The sequence below is a fragment of the Alligator mississippiensis genome, chromosome 12 (genome assembly GCF_030867095.1).
Source record: "Alligator mississippiensis isolate rAllMis1 chromosome 12, rAllMis1, whole genome shotgun sequence".
Taxonomy (NCBI): Eukaryota; Metazoa; Chordata; order Crocodylia; family Alligatoridae; genus Alligator; species Alligator mississippiensis.
This window is the reverse complement of record NC_081835.1, coordinates 24,699,480-24,714,823: the sequence shown is the minus strand read 5'-3', so window position 1 is coordinate 24,714,823 and position 15,344 is coordinate 24,699,480. Positions and strand designations below refer to the sequence as shown.

Below are 15,344 nucleotides of genomic sequence, written 5' to 3'. Positions count from 1 at the left end.
TCACAATCCTCTTTTACTAGTCACTAGTTACTAATAATGTATTTGCTTTGTAGATCCTAACCGGTGAAGACTGGAATGCTGTTATGTATGATGGCATTATGGCATATGGTGGTCCATCATCATCAGGCATGATAGTCTGCATATACTTCATTATCCTCTTCATTTGTGGTAACTGTATCCTTTCACTCTGCCAAGTGACACTGGCATTCAGTGCAACAGCTTTTGACCACAACCATGGGCTAGAGATTAAAGAGAACTGAATTATGATGACACTTAGGGCATATACATGATTTCTGTATAATGGATGTAATTTCTGAGACCCAGCATGTTCATTCTGGTTATTACAGACTTGGTAAACAGATGTTTCCTCCTGTTCTGTTTCCCTAACAAGGCACTTGCCAACTCCCTAAGCATCTCTTCCCACTACACTGAAAAGAACCAGAATTCCCTCCCCCCCAACCCCCAGATGGGAAAGCAACCTTGTTCTGCTTAATAATTTTCTGTTGGTTACTCTCCCTTTCAAGATGCATGGAAATACCCGGTTCTCCATACCAGTGATTTCTCATCCCTTCTTTTCAGTCACTGAGGCAGCCCTGGTAGTTTTGAGGCATGTATGTCATATTAGTGAGCCCCAACCATCTGGAATTGATTCCTAGGAATGTGGAGCTGTCTGAGACTAGTGCCACAAAAGGGTTTACCTTCCTAGGACCCTTTTTTGCCTTCAGCAAGCAAACTCTTTTGTTCATTAAGTTACAGCTCAACCAGGCCACTAGTTATTTCCTGAAACTAAGAGCCAATAAACAGGACCAAATATTAGATTCCTTACATTATACATTTATGGTATTTCTATTGAAATTTGTACTTCACTTATACAATGTGAAGTACTGGACTTGGCCTGAAATGCAGCGCATAAAGTAAATACTGCAGTGTAAGAATTCACTCTTTAAAGTACCTTAACTAGTATCTGAGTGACAGTATGTAATGTTTGAAACTTATCCAGGCCAATGTAAACATTTATTTAATTTTTTTAATTCACTTTTAAGAAATATCTAGTTTTCTTTTAAGTAGAACTAGTATCTGAATGACAGTATGTAATGTTTGAAATGTAAACATTTATTGCAGGGGAATCAGTGGATCCTATGTATCATTAATACAACACAGTTGCCTTCCATTAAGTTATACTGGAGTTTAATTTGGTCCAGTAAAGTAAATGCTGTTATGAGCAACACATCTGGCTTTGTAAATCTCTGCATTTAGCTTAGAAGCATAAGTTCCATGTCTCTCACGTTGTCATTTTTCATAGTGATAAGGAATAAGCCAAACACAAAGTTGTACTGCACAATGCCCTAACAACAGTTTTGAAATAGATATCTTGCTAAATGTCTTCTTGGCCATTGCTGTGGATAACTTGGCAGATGCTGAAAGTCTGAATACAGCTCAGAAAGAAGAAGCAGAAGAAAAGGAGAGGAAAAAGAATGCCAGGTAAATGAATGCTGACACATTTGATGGGAATGCAGGATTCTCCCGTTTTGTAATGTATTGATTCATAAACAGTTTATATTGATTTATGGAAACAGCTACAAAGAGTTCAGAATTAGAAAAAAGGGAAGAGCATACCATACACTTTAAACTAACGCCAAGATGATGTAATTTTAGTTTGAAGTTGGCCAAAAAGTCGAAAGATGGAATTACTTAAGATAGTCATAATCCAGTTGATATTGAAATGCTGGGAAAAATAGGATTTACTGTGCAGTTAGAACAACTATGCATCCCTAGAGGTATGTGTGCAACTCCCATTTGAACCAGTTCTACAAGCTTTATATATGCAAGAAAAAGTCTCCCTTCAAAGTCATGTTAGTCCTGTGGAAGTCAATAGGATTGTATCCAAGAGCACAATTTACCCACTAGTAATGGGGTAAGAATAATGCATTACATTTTTAGGGATCACCTTCTGGATTTATATTTAAAATGAAAATCTGTTAAATGATCTGGATATTGTGATGAAGCAAGCTTTATTAATTTTGTGGCTCACGTATCATGTTTTTTGTAAATGCCACTTCAAACTGAGTACCTGTATTTCTGTACGCATGATCTCTTCTCTCAGAAGAATGGGTGGCAGGAATTAAAAAGCTTCCTTTTTCTAGTCCTTCAGTCTTTACATGATCAGGTTTATTTGTTTTTGTTTTTTGTAGAAAAGAGAGTCTGGAAAATAAAAAAGGTGACAAATCGGAAGGTGACCAGAAGAAGTCCAAGGATAGTAAGGTGTTTATTTTATTAGATATATTTTTATTTTGTTACAAAGTAGTTCTGTTGTTTCCACTAAATCAGCTCAGAAGTGCATTGTGGATACTTACACATATGGGGAAAAAACAAAACAAAACAGAGCTTTACTTAGTTCAGTGTGCCCCCACATCAAGCACAGCACATGCCCAGTTTGACCTGGCTCACCCAGCTTCTGTATAGCTCATGCACTTCAGCAGGGCTTTTTGGTGCTTTTATCTAATAACTGATTGAATAGCTCAAAGTGTCAAAAAGCCCTGCTGAAGTGCACGAGCTATACAGATGTTGGGGAGCTGGGTCAAACTGATGCTATTCTCCCAGTAAAGCGCTGTTTTGTTTTGTTTTTTCTACATCTGTCCAGCACCCTGTTGAATTTCTTTTTTAGCTCCATATTGTTGCCTATGTGATGGTTTTTCCCCTGGATGGGAAAAGGAAACTCTGTGCTCAGCCTGTACACCCGAAGCACTGCTACCAGCACTCCAATATCTGGTATACAGAAACTGGTAGTATAACTAGAGATAGGTGAGGGGGTATAAGCCCCAGGTGCTGATTAAGGAGGGCACCAGAGTGGAGGCAAGGGAGTGCCAGAACAGATGTGGCTGTGCTGCTACTCTGACAGCTACTGGCTCCAACTGTTTATAATGGGAGAAGGTGATAAGTGGTGATAAATGCTCATCCCTGCCACTGAATTAGGGGGTTATATTGACACTCAACATAGCATTCAGTGGCACCTGTGGCAGGACAGGCAACAGGCTTAACTCCTTGGCTGGAGGGCACCTTCCTCCCTACCTGCCGGGATCTTAGAGCAACCCTGGCTCTATCCCCGGTACAGCAGGAGCCCACAGCTACTTGGACTCTAGAGCCCTTTTGCCTCTGCCCCCATGAGTCCTGAACCAGCCAGACCCCATGGCTGCCCAGGGCACAACCCCTACCATTATGCTTCTGGCTCTTGTCACCTTCCTCCAACTCTGCTCTGCCCAGGGTGCTGAAGGAGCTCTCTACATCTCTGTCAGAAGCTGCCATTCATCTAAGGCTGTTTTTAGTGCCCCTCAAAGGCCTTATGTGCCCACACAGAAGCTCGCAGTTCCTAGCATCTGGCACTCAAACCCCTACAAACTCCGTGGGTGAGGAGTCTCAGAGCATGGAACAAGTTAACTTAGGCACATTTCAGCATTAACTTAGGCACGTTGTGAATTTCCTGCGAAAAGAGTCATCTGGACAGTGGTAGTAAATGATTAACTTTATATAGGAATATTAAACCACCCCATGCAATTTCTACAGATGCCTCTTGGTTTTATCTCTGTTTCAGTCTACAGATCCATAAGTATGTAACCACAATAAAATACATGAAGTTGTTTTAAACAAACTTAAAAAAAATCAGCTGTCTCCCTTCTCTACTTTCAGTCTCATAAGAACCGCTCTGAATCTTGAAACACTCTAGCTATAAGCATGTGCCTGACTTCTTTAGCACTGAATGCTTGGCTTCAGTTTGACATTTGCTTCAACTAAATGCATAGCTGTAATGTCTCTAGGGACAGAAGTTACACATAAACTGGTTTAAGTCATCAGAAACTGGTATAAACCTGTAACAGAACAGAAGCTCAGTGCACTTAAACCAGTTTCCAAATGGCTGAAACGAGCCTGGCTGAATGTAGTATCAGACTTTACTGATTTGGATCAAACCAGTTTATGAAACTTCTGTCCCAGACCCTTTCCTGGTTCAAGTTAAATCACAGTCCCCCAGCGTCCCAGCATGCTTTCCAGCCCTGGGCTGGGCTATCTGCTCCAGCAGAGAAGGGTTGGGGAGGAGGGGAGGCAGGGACTGCCCCCCTGCCCAGACAAACTCCAGCTGGGGTCTGGTGCCAGGAAGGTGGGTTAAACTGGAGTCCCAGAGGCACCTGGAAGCAGGAAGAGGAAGTGATGAGCAAACCTGGAGAGTCCTGCTGGTGTGAGTCCAGACTGCAAATGCCAGAGACCTCGGGGGCAGCAGGAACAGGAAGCAAACACACTGCCCATGCTGGCTACATGCCAGAGAGGCATGCTCTGGTGCCCCCTGGCCTCTGGCCTAAGCTACTGCAGGCATGTGGCTGCATTTCCTGAATCAAAAATAAATGTGTTTCCAGTTGTTTCTCAGTTTAATCTCTGCAGTTTAGACTAACCTGCAAAGACTGAATTGATTCAGCCTCTGGCTTTTTGACTGTCTGTACTTAGCCCCTATGTCTCTTCCATTATCATAGGTAACAATTGCCGAATATGGAGAAGGAGAAGATGAAGATAAAGATCCTTATCCACCTTGTGATGTACCAGGTATGCAGGAAAGAGACATGTTTACATCTGTTTGTTGAAATATATCAAATATACCATTGCTCTATGCTGATGCAGTTTCTTTAAAATCAATAAAGTTTGTACCTTCTGACACAGTTGGTTAAATTAGCCAATGGAATGCAATGTTAGAGCTTTTTCTGTAGTCCATTTGGATAGTATATATGGATGTCATGGGACAGCGTCCCCAGGAGTGGCTCTGATGCCCCTGGAGGCTCTGTGGCCATGCCAACAATGCCCTGAGGGCACCCTCTTGTTTCACCTGCCATGTCTTGTTGGTAAAATAAATTGGGAGGCTACCCTTGGGCCTTCGTGTGGCTCTGGTCTGCTGAACCTCACCAGAACTCATTGGTTCTTGAGCCCTCAGCCAGACCTCTCATGAGTACTGTGCCTCTTGGGGCACCTCAAGCCTTATGGACTGATTGTTTGGCTCTAAACCTGCCCTTTACCATGCCCCATGCCTCGAGGTGTTACACAGATGTTGTTCCCTGTACTGGGGCCTCGGGCTACTTGTCCTCCAACCCTTTAATCTGGCTAGTCCTTCTAGCCTAGGTCCACTGTGTCGGATCTGGCTCCAAGGGACTAGCTCCAGTTGATATGTTTCTGTCACTGGGCCCTCCAGCCCTTGTCCCTGTTGCACCTGTCTGGCACTGGGCCCTCCGGCCCTTGTCCCTGCTGCACCCCTCTGGTGCCAGGCCCTTCAGCCCTTGTCCCTGCTATGCCCATCTGGGCACTAATGAGGCCTCCAAACCTTCCCTTACAGCTTCATCTCAAATCTCCGGTACAGCAACAAGACAAACATAAGCCCCCGGGCTATAATGTAACCAAAATAATGAAAATCGTGCTTTGCCCCTTTAGGAAGGCAAATTTCCACCCCTAGGACAATGTGGCTCCTTGCCCTGACCATTTTGGAGGCAGCAAAACAGGCAACCAAATGGCTCTAGGTATCTCTTTTAGGCAGGGCCTTCTTCCCTTAGCAGTCTCCAGAGAGAATGATCTCTGTTAGCCCCAGCCCTGAGCTTATACGTTACAAGGGCCCTGTCTCCTTTCAGTCATCTGGTCATCTGCAGGTGCCAGCTAATTAACCCATTAGTGTTGTTTAGGCAACCTACAGCTGTGGAGCTCTGCCTAGCCTGTAGGGTTCCCTGGCTAGGATGCTTCTGCCCTTAAAGGAGCAGGCACATTTTAGTGTTCTGTGACAGGAGGGTGTGTCTTCATGTGCATAGTACATATAGTATCATTTGGATAGTATATATAGGCTGTGTAGTATGTGTAGGGTGTGTCTACAGGTGTATTTGATCTGGGTGGAGTTTACTCGCAAATAAACTATTCATGAGTAAATGCTCCCAGGCAGGCATCTACATGTGCAGGGTCTTGGGACCCTATTTGCTGCTCATGGCAGCAATCTACTCCCAACCCTGCTAGCCCTGTACAGGCACCCTGCAGCAGCTATGGAAGCTCTAGGCTCCTCCTAGGTGCTAACCCAGGGGTTGGCAGTGAGCACTGGGCCAAAAGACAGCTGTCTCTTGGTAGGAGCTGAGACATTGCTCCCTGCCCCCAGGGGGAGGGATGCTGCCAGTGTCCCCCTGCCCCAGCAGCAGGGAGCTCCTGGCCCCGGCTCTCCAGTCAGGGGCAGGAGACTTGGAAAGAGCTGCAGGGGAGGGGAAGGTTCCAGCTGCATGCCCTGGTTGGGTTTTCTTGCCCAGCCAGGGGCTTGCTGCCAGCTGCTCCACTGGCAGATGGGTCATGGTGCTGGGGCCTGCCCCACCCCTGCAGTTCTTTCCAAGCTTCACACCTCGATCCCTGAAGCAGGGCATGGGGATGGGACCCAGTTCCCAGCCCTCACCCCACCATTGCAGGGCGGGGACTGGAGAGCTTGTTCACTTCCCAGCTCCACGATCATGGAGCTGGGCAGGGAACAGGCTCCTCAGCCCCCACCAACAAGGACCTCCCATTCTCCACTCTGCAATTGGGGAGCAGGGGCTGGGAGATAAGGATCTTCCAGGGGCTGGGAGCTCCCTACTGCTTGGGCAGGGAGACATTGTCTCTGTGCCCTGGCAGCAGGCTGCTCCCAGGGGCAGGAATGAATCTCCTGCTCCCTGCTGCTCCCTTCGGCCTGTCTGACAGGGAGTACATTTGCTCCCAGTCAGGGGTCTACACGTGCATTACTGTGCAGTTACTAATCATGAGTAAATTTGCTACTTGCATTTGCAGGTAGCAGATTTACTTGTGATTAAAGCCAATTACTGTGCAGTAAGCATCTGCACGTGTAGATGAAGATATCAGTTAGCCCTACTGCACAGTAAAGCACTTCATATAGATGCTCCCCTTGTGTAAGTATATGTAAGTAATCTTACTGTTGTCATCCAATATTATAATACTTATCTGGTTGGGGAGAGAATCTGGAACTTCCTTAAAATGATAGCTAGCAAGGAATATTGAAGTAGTAATGTTCATTCTACTACTGGGCAGAACCAGTTTACTTGGGCTTTGTACACACGATTAGATTTAGCCCACAGGAAAGCAGGAGATTAAGGAGGAGAGGTAACCAACTAATGATATTGAGATCGAGCCTAAACTGGAAGATGTGACTTCTTCTTGTATCTCTACACCACATTTGACCATTTTGTTATACATGCTTGTGCTTGCTTGTTGTGCTTTGCAAGGTCTTTCATTGTACATGTGCTTTCAAGGAGAGAGCATCCAGGCAGGTGTTGCATAGTCCGAGGCTCTGTGCTGCAGTCATAGGTGGTTGACCGAAGGTATAATAGTTCAGTGGCAGGCAAAATATGGTCCACGGGCTGGATCCAGCCTGCTAGGCAATTTCATGCAGCTTTTGGGTGGGGCTGCTGCTGCTGCTGCTTTTGCTGCTGCAGCCACCCTGTGGGGGGATCTGTTTGGCTTCCTCAGCATCCCACTCACTCCTGCAGGCAGGTGGGGAAGTGGAGGGGGGAGCTGCAGGCTGGCTGGGGCAGGGAGTGTGGGGCTGGTGGCAGTGTGGAGCCCGTACCCAGGGGGGCAGCAGCAGCATGGAGCTCAGGTAGGCAAGGTGTGGGTGTGAACGAGGTGGGTGGATGTGGGGACCTTCCACACACTTCCCCACATGGCATGCAGGCCCTGCTCTCAGCAGCAGCAGGCGGGGGTGCTCAGAGTGCTCATTCCCCATGGTGGTGGTGGCACCTGGTGGTGCATGGCTCTGGACAGCACTGCACATGGGGGTGAGGAGTGCAGCCTGCCTAGCTCACCTCTATTGTGGGGGCTCCGCGCAGCACGTGAGCAATTCCCACATTCATGCGGGCAGCAGGGGACAGGGAAGGCAGCTGGCTCCAGCACAGGGCTTCCCCCAGTGCTGCACAAGTGGGGGAGCTGCTCATGTGCCTTGTGGAGCCTCTGCGATAGAGGTGGGCCAGGAAGGCTGCACTCCTTGCCCTATCTGGAGCCAGGCAGGTGCCAACACCTGCACAGGGCACAAACATACTGAGTACCCCCGCATGCTGCTGCTGTTGGTTGCAGGGGGGGTGGCTGCACACCATGTGGGGGAGTGTGTGGGTGCCCCCACACTCCCCACCCTCCCTTACACCTCACAAACCTCACACACTGACACCCTGCCCCCACAGCCCACCCCCCACATATACACAGTCGCCAACATACCCTGTGCCCCCCACAAACAGCCACACCCCCTCACAGCTCCCCAACACACCCTACCATACACTCCCACACCCAACCATATACACAAATCCCCCACACCCCATCATACACACAGCCAAGCCCACACCCCACCATACACACCCACCCACCCCACACAATATACAAGAGTAAGACTTTATTTTTGAATTTTTATGCAATCCCCTCTATATACACAACACAAATTATGACAAATATTTTGTGTAATAAAATACGTTATAGTAGGTGTTTGACTTTTAGTGTATGATTTAGTTTTTTTCTGGTTCCAAGATAGCAACTCTTCCCTCCAAAAGGAGTATTTCCGGGGGCAAGGGGAGGGATTTCCAGTGGCAAGAGTCAGGGTTAGGGGTGGGACTCCCATTCCCAATATCGTGGCCAGGGGGTGGGACAGCTGTCAAGGGGTTGGACTACCCAAGCAGCCCTTGACAGCTCAACAAAATTTGTTAAGCGGCCCCACATCTATAGTTGTGTCTCCTTGGGTGTGGCATCAAGAGATTGGGTGCTGGTGAGGAAGCTCCTGTGTGACTTCAGGCATTTGTGTGCTGTGAGATGGTTGTATAGTGGGTGTCTCTCATCTTCAGGTTGTCTTGATCATTCTATGCTGCTGGCCACTGCTCTTCTGATGTCATGTGGAGCGATGCCAGCCAGCAGGTACACGCTTTAGGCTGATAGACTTCAGGCATCCTGATATACATCAGCAGCTATCATTCAGAATCGGGTCAAGGTGCTTAGCGTGTATGGATCTTTCCCATACAGGGCATGCACACTCTGCAGAGGAGAAGCTTAGAGCCAGAGCAGTGGTTTGGATGGTTGAGGGGCTAGCTCTCCATTTCGAGCTGGTGAACTTATATACAATGTTGTTCCAAATGCTCAGGTTTGCTTTTGTCTTCACGATGTGCTCTTTGCAGGAGAGGGTTCAATTGAGAGTGACTCCAAGGTAAATTGGATTTGGACAGTGGGAATGTGGGATCCCAGACCATGTAATGTTGAGCTGGTGGTTGGCCTTGTGGTTTTTCTGATGGAAGGCACATGTGTTTTCACCAGGTTAGTTTTCAGTGTAGCATGAGGTTAAGCCATAAGTGCCTCGATTAGGGATTTTTCAACATGGTCGAAGCCAGTACTTTGGGCTATTATGCACATATCGTTTACATAGATGAAACATTTTGTTTCCAAATCAAATGGTTGGTCATTCATATAGATGTTATATAACAGTGGTGCAAGTATGCTTCCTTGGGGAAGGCCATTAATCTGTCACCTCCGTATGCTTTGCTTCTCATCCAGTTTGACAAAACAGCATCTGTTTTTGAGCAGGGTTCGTATGACCTCTGTCAGGTGTACATTTTTTGTCATTTCCAGGGTCTTGTGGAGGAGTAATTGGTGGTTAACTGTATCATAGGCAGCTATTAGGTCAACAAACATAGCTCCAGTGATTTGGCCTCTTTCAAAACCATCTTCAGCACAATGAGTTATATTGAACAACTGGCCTCATTGTTGATTTTCCAGGGTGAAAGCCACTGTTTTCGAGGATTAGGTCTTTACCCACGTATGGGGCAAGCTGGTTCAGTATCAGTCATTCATATAATTTGTATGTGTAGCATAGCAGAGAGATAGGTCTGAAGCTCTTTGGGTCAGATGGATCTTTTCCTGACTTCAGAAGTGGCACTGCCTAGCCTGTCGCCATATCTTTGGAATTTTTTGACTGACTGTACACAAGTTGTATAGGTAGAGAAGCCATTCAGAAGTGCATGGGCCAAATTGCTTGATTTGTTCGGTAAGTATGTTGTCAAGGCTGGCTGCTTTCCTAGTCTTCAGTGCGTTAATACCAGCATTCAGCTCTGTCATTAAGAAGGGGCTTGTAAAACCCAGGTCTTTGGGGTACTCACACCTTCCTACTCTGAGGGTTTTTTTGTTTGGTTTTGGTTTGGGGGCTTTTTCCATTGAGAAGCATCTGGCGAGCAATTTGATTAGCAGTAACATTATGATGTTGATCTACTTTTTGTGGTTTGACATTTAGTTTATGTATTGTTGCCCATGTGTTTTTACTATTATGCGTCATATCAGTTGACTCAATCTGTCTGCAAAGATTTCCTGAATTCTTCTGTGATGGATAACATGAGTTCCTTGCCTCTAGCAGTAGTGTTTACAAAAACAACTGTAGGCTTCATACAGGCCAGTGGTTGTGGAGTGAGGCCAGGGTTGTAACTGAAGTAGCAGCCCCATGCATGTTCTTTCTTGCAGATTTCTGCACAACTTTTATGAATTAGTCAGTTTTCTCAGGCAATGTTTTGATGGGTTTGACTATGGCATCAAGGTATTCTGAAAAGCCTTTCCAGTTTGTCTTTTTAAGGTTGAAACATTGGCAGAATGGCACTGCTATAGGCAGGGTGGGCATTACTGAAGCCTTGATCTGAACTAGTCAATTGCTAAGAATGTGGGTTAGGGTCTTAGCTTTATTACTTAGCCCAGCAATGGTGTTGTTGGTGAGTACAAGGTCTGAGTTGTATTCTTGTTTCAAGCGGCCGCTGTTGAATGATTTAGGAGTTTGGTCATGGAACAAACTTATCTGGTAGGCATCTAACTAAGCTTCTACTGCTTTGCTATCTTTATTGGTCTCTTTGTAGCCCCATTGCTTGCTATGGCTGTTAAAGTCACCAATGATCAACTGGTGTTTATTTTGAGTGATCCCTGATGTATTTGTAAAGGTGAAACTCGTGTGAGGTAGTTTGTAGACTGAAGTGATTGTGATTCTGTTGAGTTTGGCGGTCAGGATTTCACTGTTATTTTCTTAAGCCTTTACTGTAGAAATTATAACCATTCCAGTTTTAACAAATATGTTACTTCCAAATTGCTTGTGTAGTCTTTCAGTCACCATAGTTATTTCACATATTGAAGGACAGTTATTATGAGGCCCTCAGTGCATCTCTTGTAAGCCCAAGACATCACACTGGTTTTTCTTACATAGATTCACAGCCAGTTCTTTTTTGATGTTGAAACCCCTTCAAGGTTTGTGGACAGTACTGTCAATACGGGCCCTAAGAAGGGCTCGTGTCTACTTCAGTCACAAGACATTATGAATTGTTATAGTTGGTCAATTTGTAGGGTCAAAATCTTAGTCTGGAGTGTTAGCAGAATTGTCAGGTGTTACTAGGTATTACCTGACAGGGGTTGCAACGTGAATGCTTTGCTATAAGAAGATGTGACAAGAACTTTGAATCTCTTCACTGACTTTCAGTTGGAGATAATCGAGATATATAAATGGCTGTCTTTAAAAATCTCTTAACAGAGTGGCTTGACTGTAATTAATTTAAAGCAATTGTCTAGCATAATCATAGAAATGTCTGTATATTGCTTAATAGATTTTAAGACCTTCTATTGTGTGTATGTATATGCTAATGCAAGCAATAACTTTATACTGTCATGAACAAAAACTTTGTTTTTTTATAGTAAAAAAACTGTTTAATTTAAAGTAGGTGAAGAGGAGGAAGAGGAGGAAGAAGAACCGGAAGTACCAGCTGGCCCACGGCCCCGAAGAATATCTGAACTGAATATGAAAGAGAAGATAACACCAATTCCTGAAGGGAGTGCCTTTTTCATATTCAGCAGCACCAATCCGTAAATATCACCTTCATAAATAGCGCCTTGGGGTTTCATCTCTGGGGAATCAGACCACTCTCATGGAAGTAATGAGCAGGGATCCCATTGACTTAATTAGGAGAAGAATCAGACCCTAATTAATTAATTTAATTAATTTGCTTAAATACACCCTTCTGCAAAACCTTCATTAAAGTCAATATTTGGGGGGGGGGGGGGTGTCCTACAAGCTGATCATTCAGTTTCTGAATAACATGACTTAATGTGAGGTGTGTCTTCAGTATAATACTTATCTTTTAATATTAGGCATGAGGGTAAAATGAGAATTATTTCAGTGTAAGATATTTGTATTATGTTATGGATTAACTAACAAAATTCCTGTGGGAAGCAACAAAGAACTGGGTTGCTTTATGCCAACTGAAGACCTGACCCATAGAGAACTCACAATTCAGATGATATAGATGACACAAAAAGCATTACTTTGACCTATTGGTGGAATAATACTGAAAGAGAAGGAAAAAAGGATAAAGGATAAGGAGAAAGAATAAAGTACGCTTTGAATGGTGGCAATATTCAGTGTTCAACCTGACGGTAAAAGGCAAAGAGAAATAAAAGAAATGAGAAATAAAAACAATGAAAGCTGGATGATTTTAGGGAATTGGAAAATGGAATTTTTCAATTCTAGCGATAGTTCCAGCCCTGTGCAGTAGTGAAGAAATCTATTTCATTAGTCAGTGGAAGCAGTGACCATTTGGAGGCTGTCATCTCAGCCAGGGTAATTCGTCTGGGTGAAGCACTGCACTGTTGTGGTTATACTGCTTTTCAAGATCTAATTTATGTAGAGCTTTCTTGGCTGTCTCTACTCAGCTTTGACTTGCATAGAGACACCCCTGAATGTATAACTGAGACACTGAACCCAATCAAGCTCCCATCAAGGCAATTTGGGAATACAAGAGCTGAATTAGACTCTGGGCCTAAAATTGCTAAGTCCTAAATGTCGCACTTCACTTCCTTAGCATGGCCCTCTGCACATGGGCACATTAGGATGAAATACTGGGATTTTTAAAAGAACCTAGAGGACTTAGTCCAGTGATTCTCAATCAGGATACCAGTTGGGATGCTGTGAGATGCTTGTAAGAGTGTTGCAGGGTATCATTCAATATTAGCACTGGTAGGCATGCAAACACCTACAGTTCACAAAATAAACTTAGAGGCTGCCTCCAGATGAGCACAGCCATGCGGTATGTGGCGTCACTGACCTGTCTGCAGTGCCACATACCACACATTCAGGTGTTACCCATGCTGCCCCCAGGAGATTCCTGGGGTTAAAAACACCCACATGGAAAAAATACAGGGCAACACATGTGGTTGCTGTATGCACCTCCCAAAACCAGAGCCCAGCCTGCCAGAGCCATGCTCCAGCCGCTGGTCAGGCTTCCAGCTGCAGGAGTGCCATGGCTGCAGCCCCACAAGGTTCCCAGGGACCCAGGCAAGACTTCTGGGGCCAGCACTGTTTCTGGCTCCAGCCTCTCCTACCCTACCTGAGGTAACCTGCCACATCCCAGATAGTGTGTGGCACCATGTTCCCTTCTTCTTCCTGAGGAAACAAATAGCTGTGCTTGTGTTGATGCAGCCATAGATATCAAATAGAAATCCATGGTGTCTGAAACATTTGGATCAGTTGTGGTCTTTCTGAGTTCTTTGCAACAGAAGAATTGCTCTATGATTTTTCCTTAATCAAAAAAAAACCCAAGTGAAAACTAAAAGCTGACATTTTCTGAGGACTGCTTGAATCTAAAGAAGGGCACTTTGTATTTCCAAAGGTTGAGAACCACTGAATTAGGCACTTGCATCCTATTAAAAATCAAAGAGAGTTGGCAGGTTAATTTCCTTGGATTCCCTTGAAAATCCCAGTCTTTAAGGGTGTCTTTATATGTGCTCTGGGGGTGGGAGGGAATGCTTTAATTAGAACTGCTCTGAGAACCGATCTAATTAAAATGCCTACAGAGTAATGTGTATTCAGTATCGCATATGTTCAGACTGGCTTGTATTCCACAAGCTTTAATTAAAGTGCCCCCACTGTCATTTTGAAGTGCAGGGATGCTGAATACATGAGATGTGGAGGCAACTAGAGTGCACTAATTAGCACATGCCAGCAGGTTTGATTAATCAAGTCTGCTTTGCTGAACTGTAATTACAGCGCGTCAGAGCAACGCCCCCACATGTGTATAGGCACCCAAAGTCTGTAGTCCAGATTCTGAACTCATTTGCATTGGTTTAAATCAAAGCAGTTCCTCGTCATTTACTTTGGCCTTAACTGAGAGCATAATCTAAGTCTAGTTTTGGATTACCTCAGTTCTTCTCAGAGGAATCTGATGTATGTTGACCTTACCTCCCATATTTCATTTACACCTGATGTATTTTTGTGTCTCTTTTTCAGAATTCGAGTGGGGTGCCATAGGCTTATCAACCACCATATTTTTACCAATCTCATCCTTGTCTTCATCATGCTGAGCAGCATTTCTTTAGCAGCAGAAGACCCAATTCGTAGTCATTCTTTTAGAAATAATGTAAGCGGACAATTGAAACTGTAGATAAGTTTGCATAATAATATGCCTTCTTGTTTACTCTTAAATTATCAATATGGCTAGAATACACTTGTTTGTAGTGCAGACTTTCAACTGTAGCTCATTATCACTATGTGGTATATATTTATATTATATATATTTGTTTCTTTTGCTCTCTAAACATAGATATAAGTGTTTTACAATTTTACAAAGGATATTTTACTTTTAACATAAACTACATTACACAGTGAAGACTTTTTAGAATATCAAAACATAGAACATGCAGCAAAATTTTAATCAAAATGAAATTAATCCTTTATCAATGTTTATCAGTAGAGGTCTGGTCCTTTCTTGTGTGAGGAGCTTTTGTTAATTCAGTTATATGAGTGGGGAGGCAGGCTCAAGCCCCATGTAAATAAAAAAAAAAATCAAACAACTAAGGTTTAAATAATGAAAAGCAGAATTCACGTGACTCTGACTTTAATCACTTTTTCAGCTTAGAAATATATAAAATTATGCTCCCTGACAATGAGAGAGGAAAGCACTAGGTAAAACATATAAAAGTTTGAATAGTTGACTGCTGTACTGTGGGTGTGTCTGCATGAGATGCTAACTGTACAGTAGCCTAATAACACTGCGCAGTAGTGTGCTGAGCAAAACCCATGCTTATACGCTACTGCACAGTAGTATTAGGCTACTGCACAGTTTGCATCTGTAAAAACCCGTGCACCAGCACTACTGCACAGTAGTACCAGTTTCTGTACATTGATTTAATACTTGGTTATCCAAGTACTAAATTTAATGCAGAGTAACTACAGTGCATTACTGAACGTGCGGACACACCCACTAAGGCAAATCATTTGTGAATTGAAATCTTGTTTTGCCTATACTTTGCTTGTT

The 15,344-nt window shown here is 44.3% G+C and overlaps 1 protein-coding gene across 1 annotated transcript in view; it reads left to right on the top strand.

Annotated features, from left to right (window-relative positions):
• Nucleotides 1-15,344, top strand: part of CACNA1D (calcium voltage-gated channel subunit alpha1 D) — a 444,991-nt gene that overhangs the window by 284,887 nt on the left and 144,760 nt on the right. Inside the window, exons 15-20 of the mRNA XM_059716031.1 lie at nucleotides 54-174; nucleotides 1,368-1,482; nucleotides 2,193-2,262; nucleotides 4,518-4,587; nucleotides 11,754-11,898; nucleotides 14,318-14,447. Coding sequence (XP_059572014.1) covers nucleotides 54-174; nucleotides 1,368-1,482; nucleotides 2,193-2,262; nucleotides 4,518-4,587; nucleotides 11,754-11,898; nucleotides 14,318-14,447 — 651 coding nt within the window. The remainder of the gene's footprint in view (nucleotides 1-53; nucleotides 175-1,367; nucleotides 1,483-2,192; nucleotides 2,263-4,517; nucleotides 4,588-11,753; nucleotides 11,899-14,317; nucleotides 14,448-15,344) is intronic.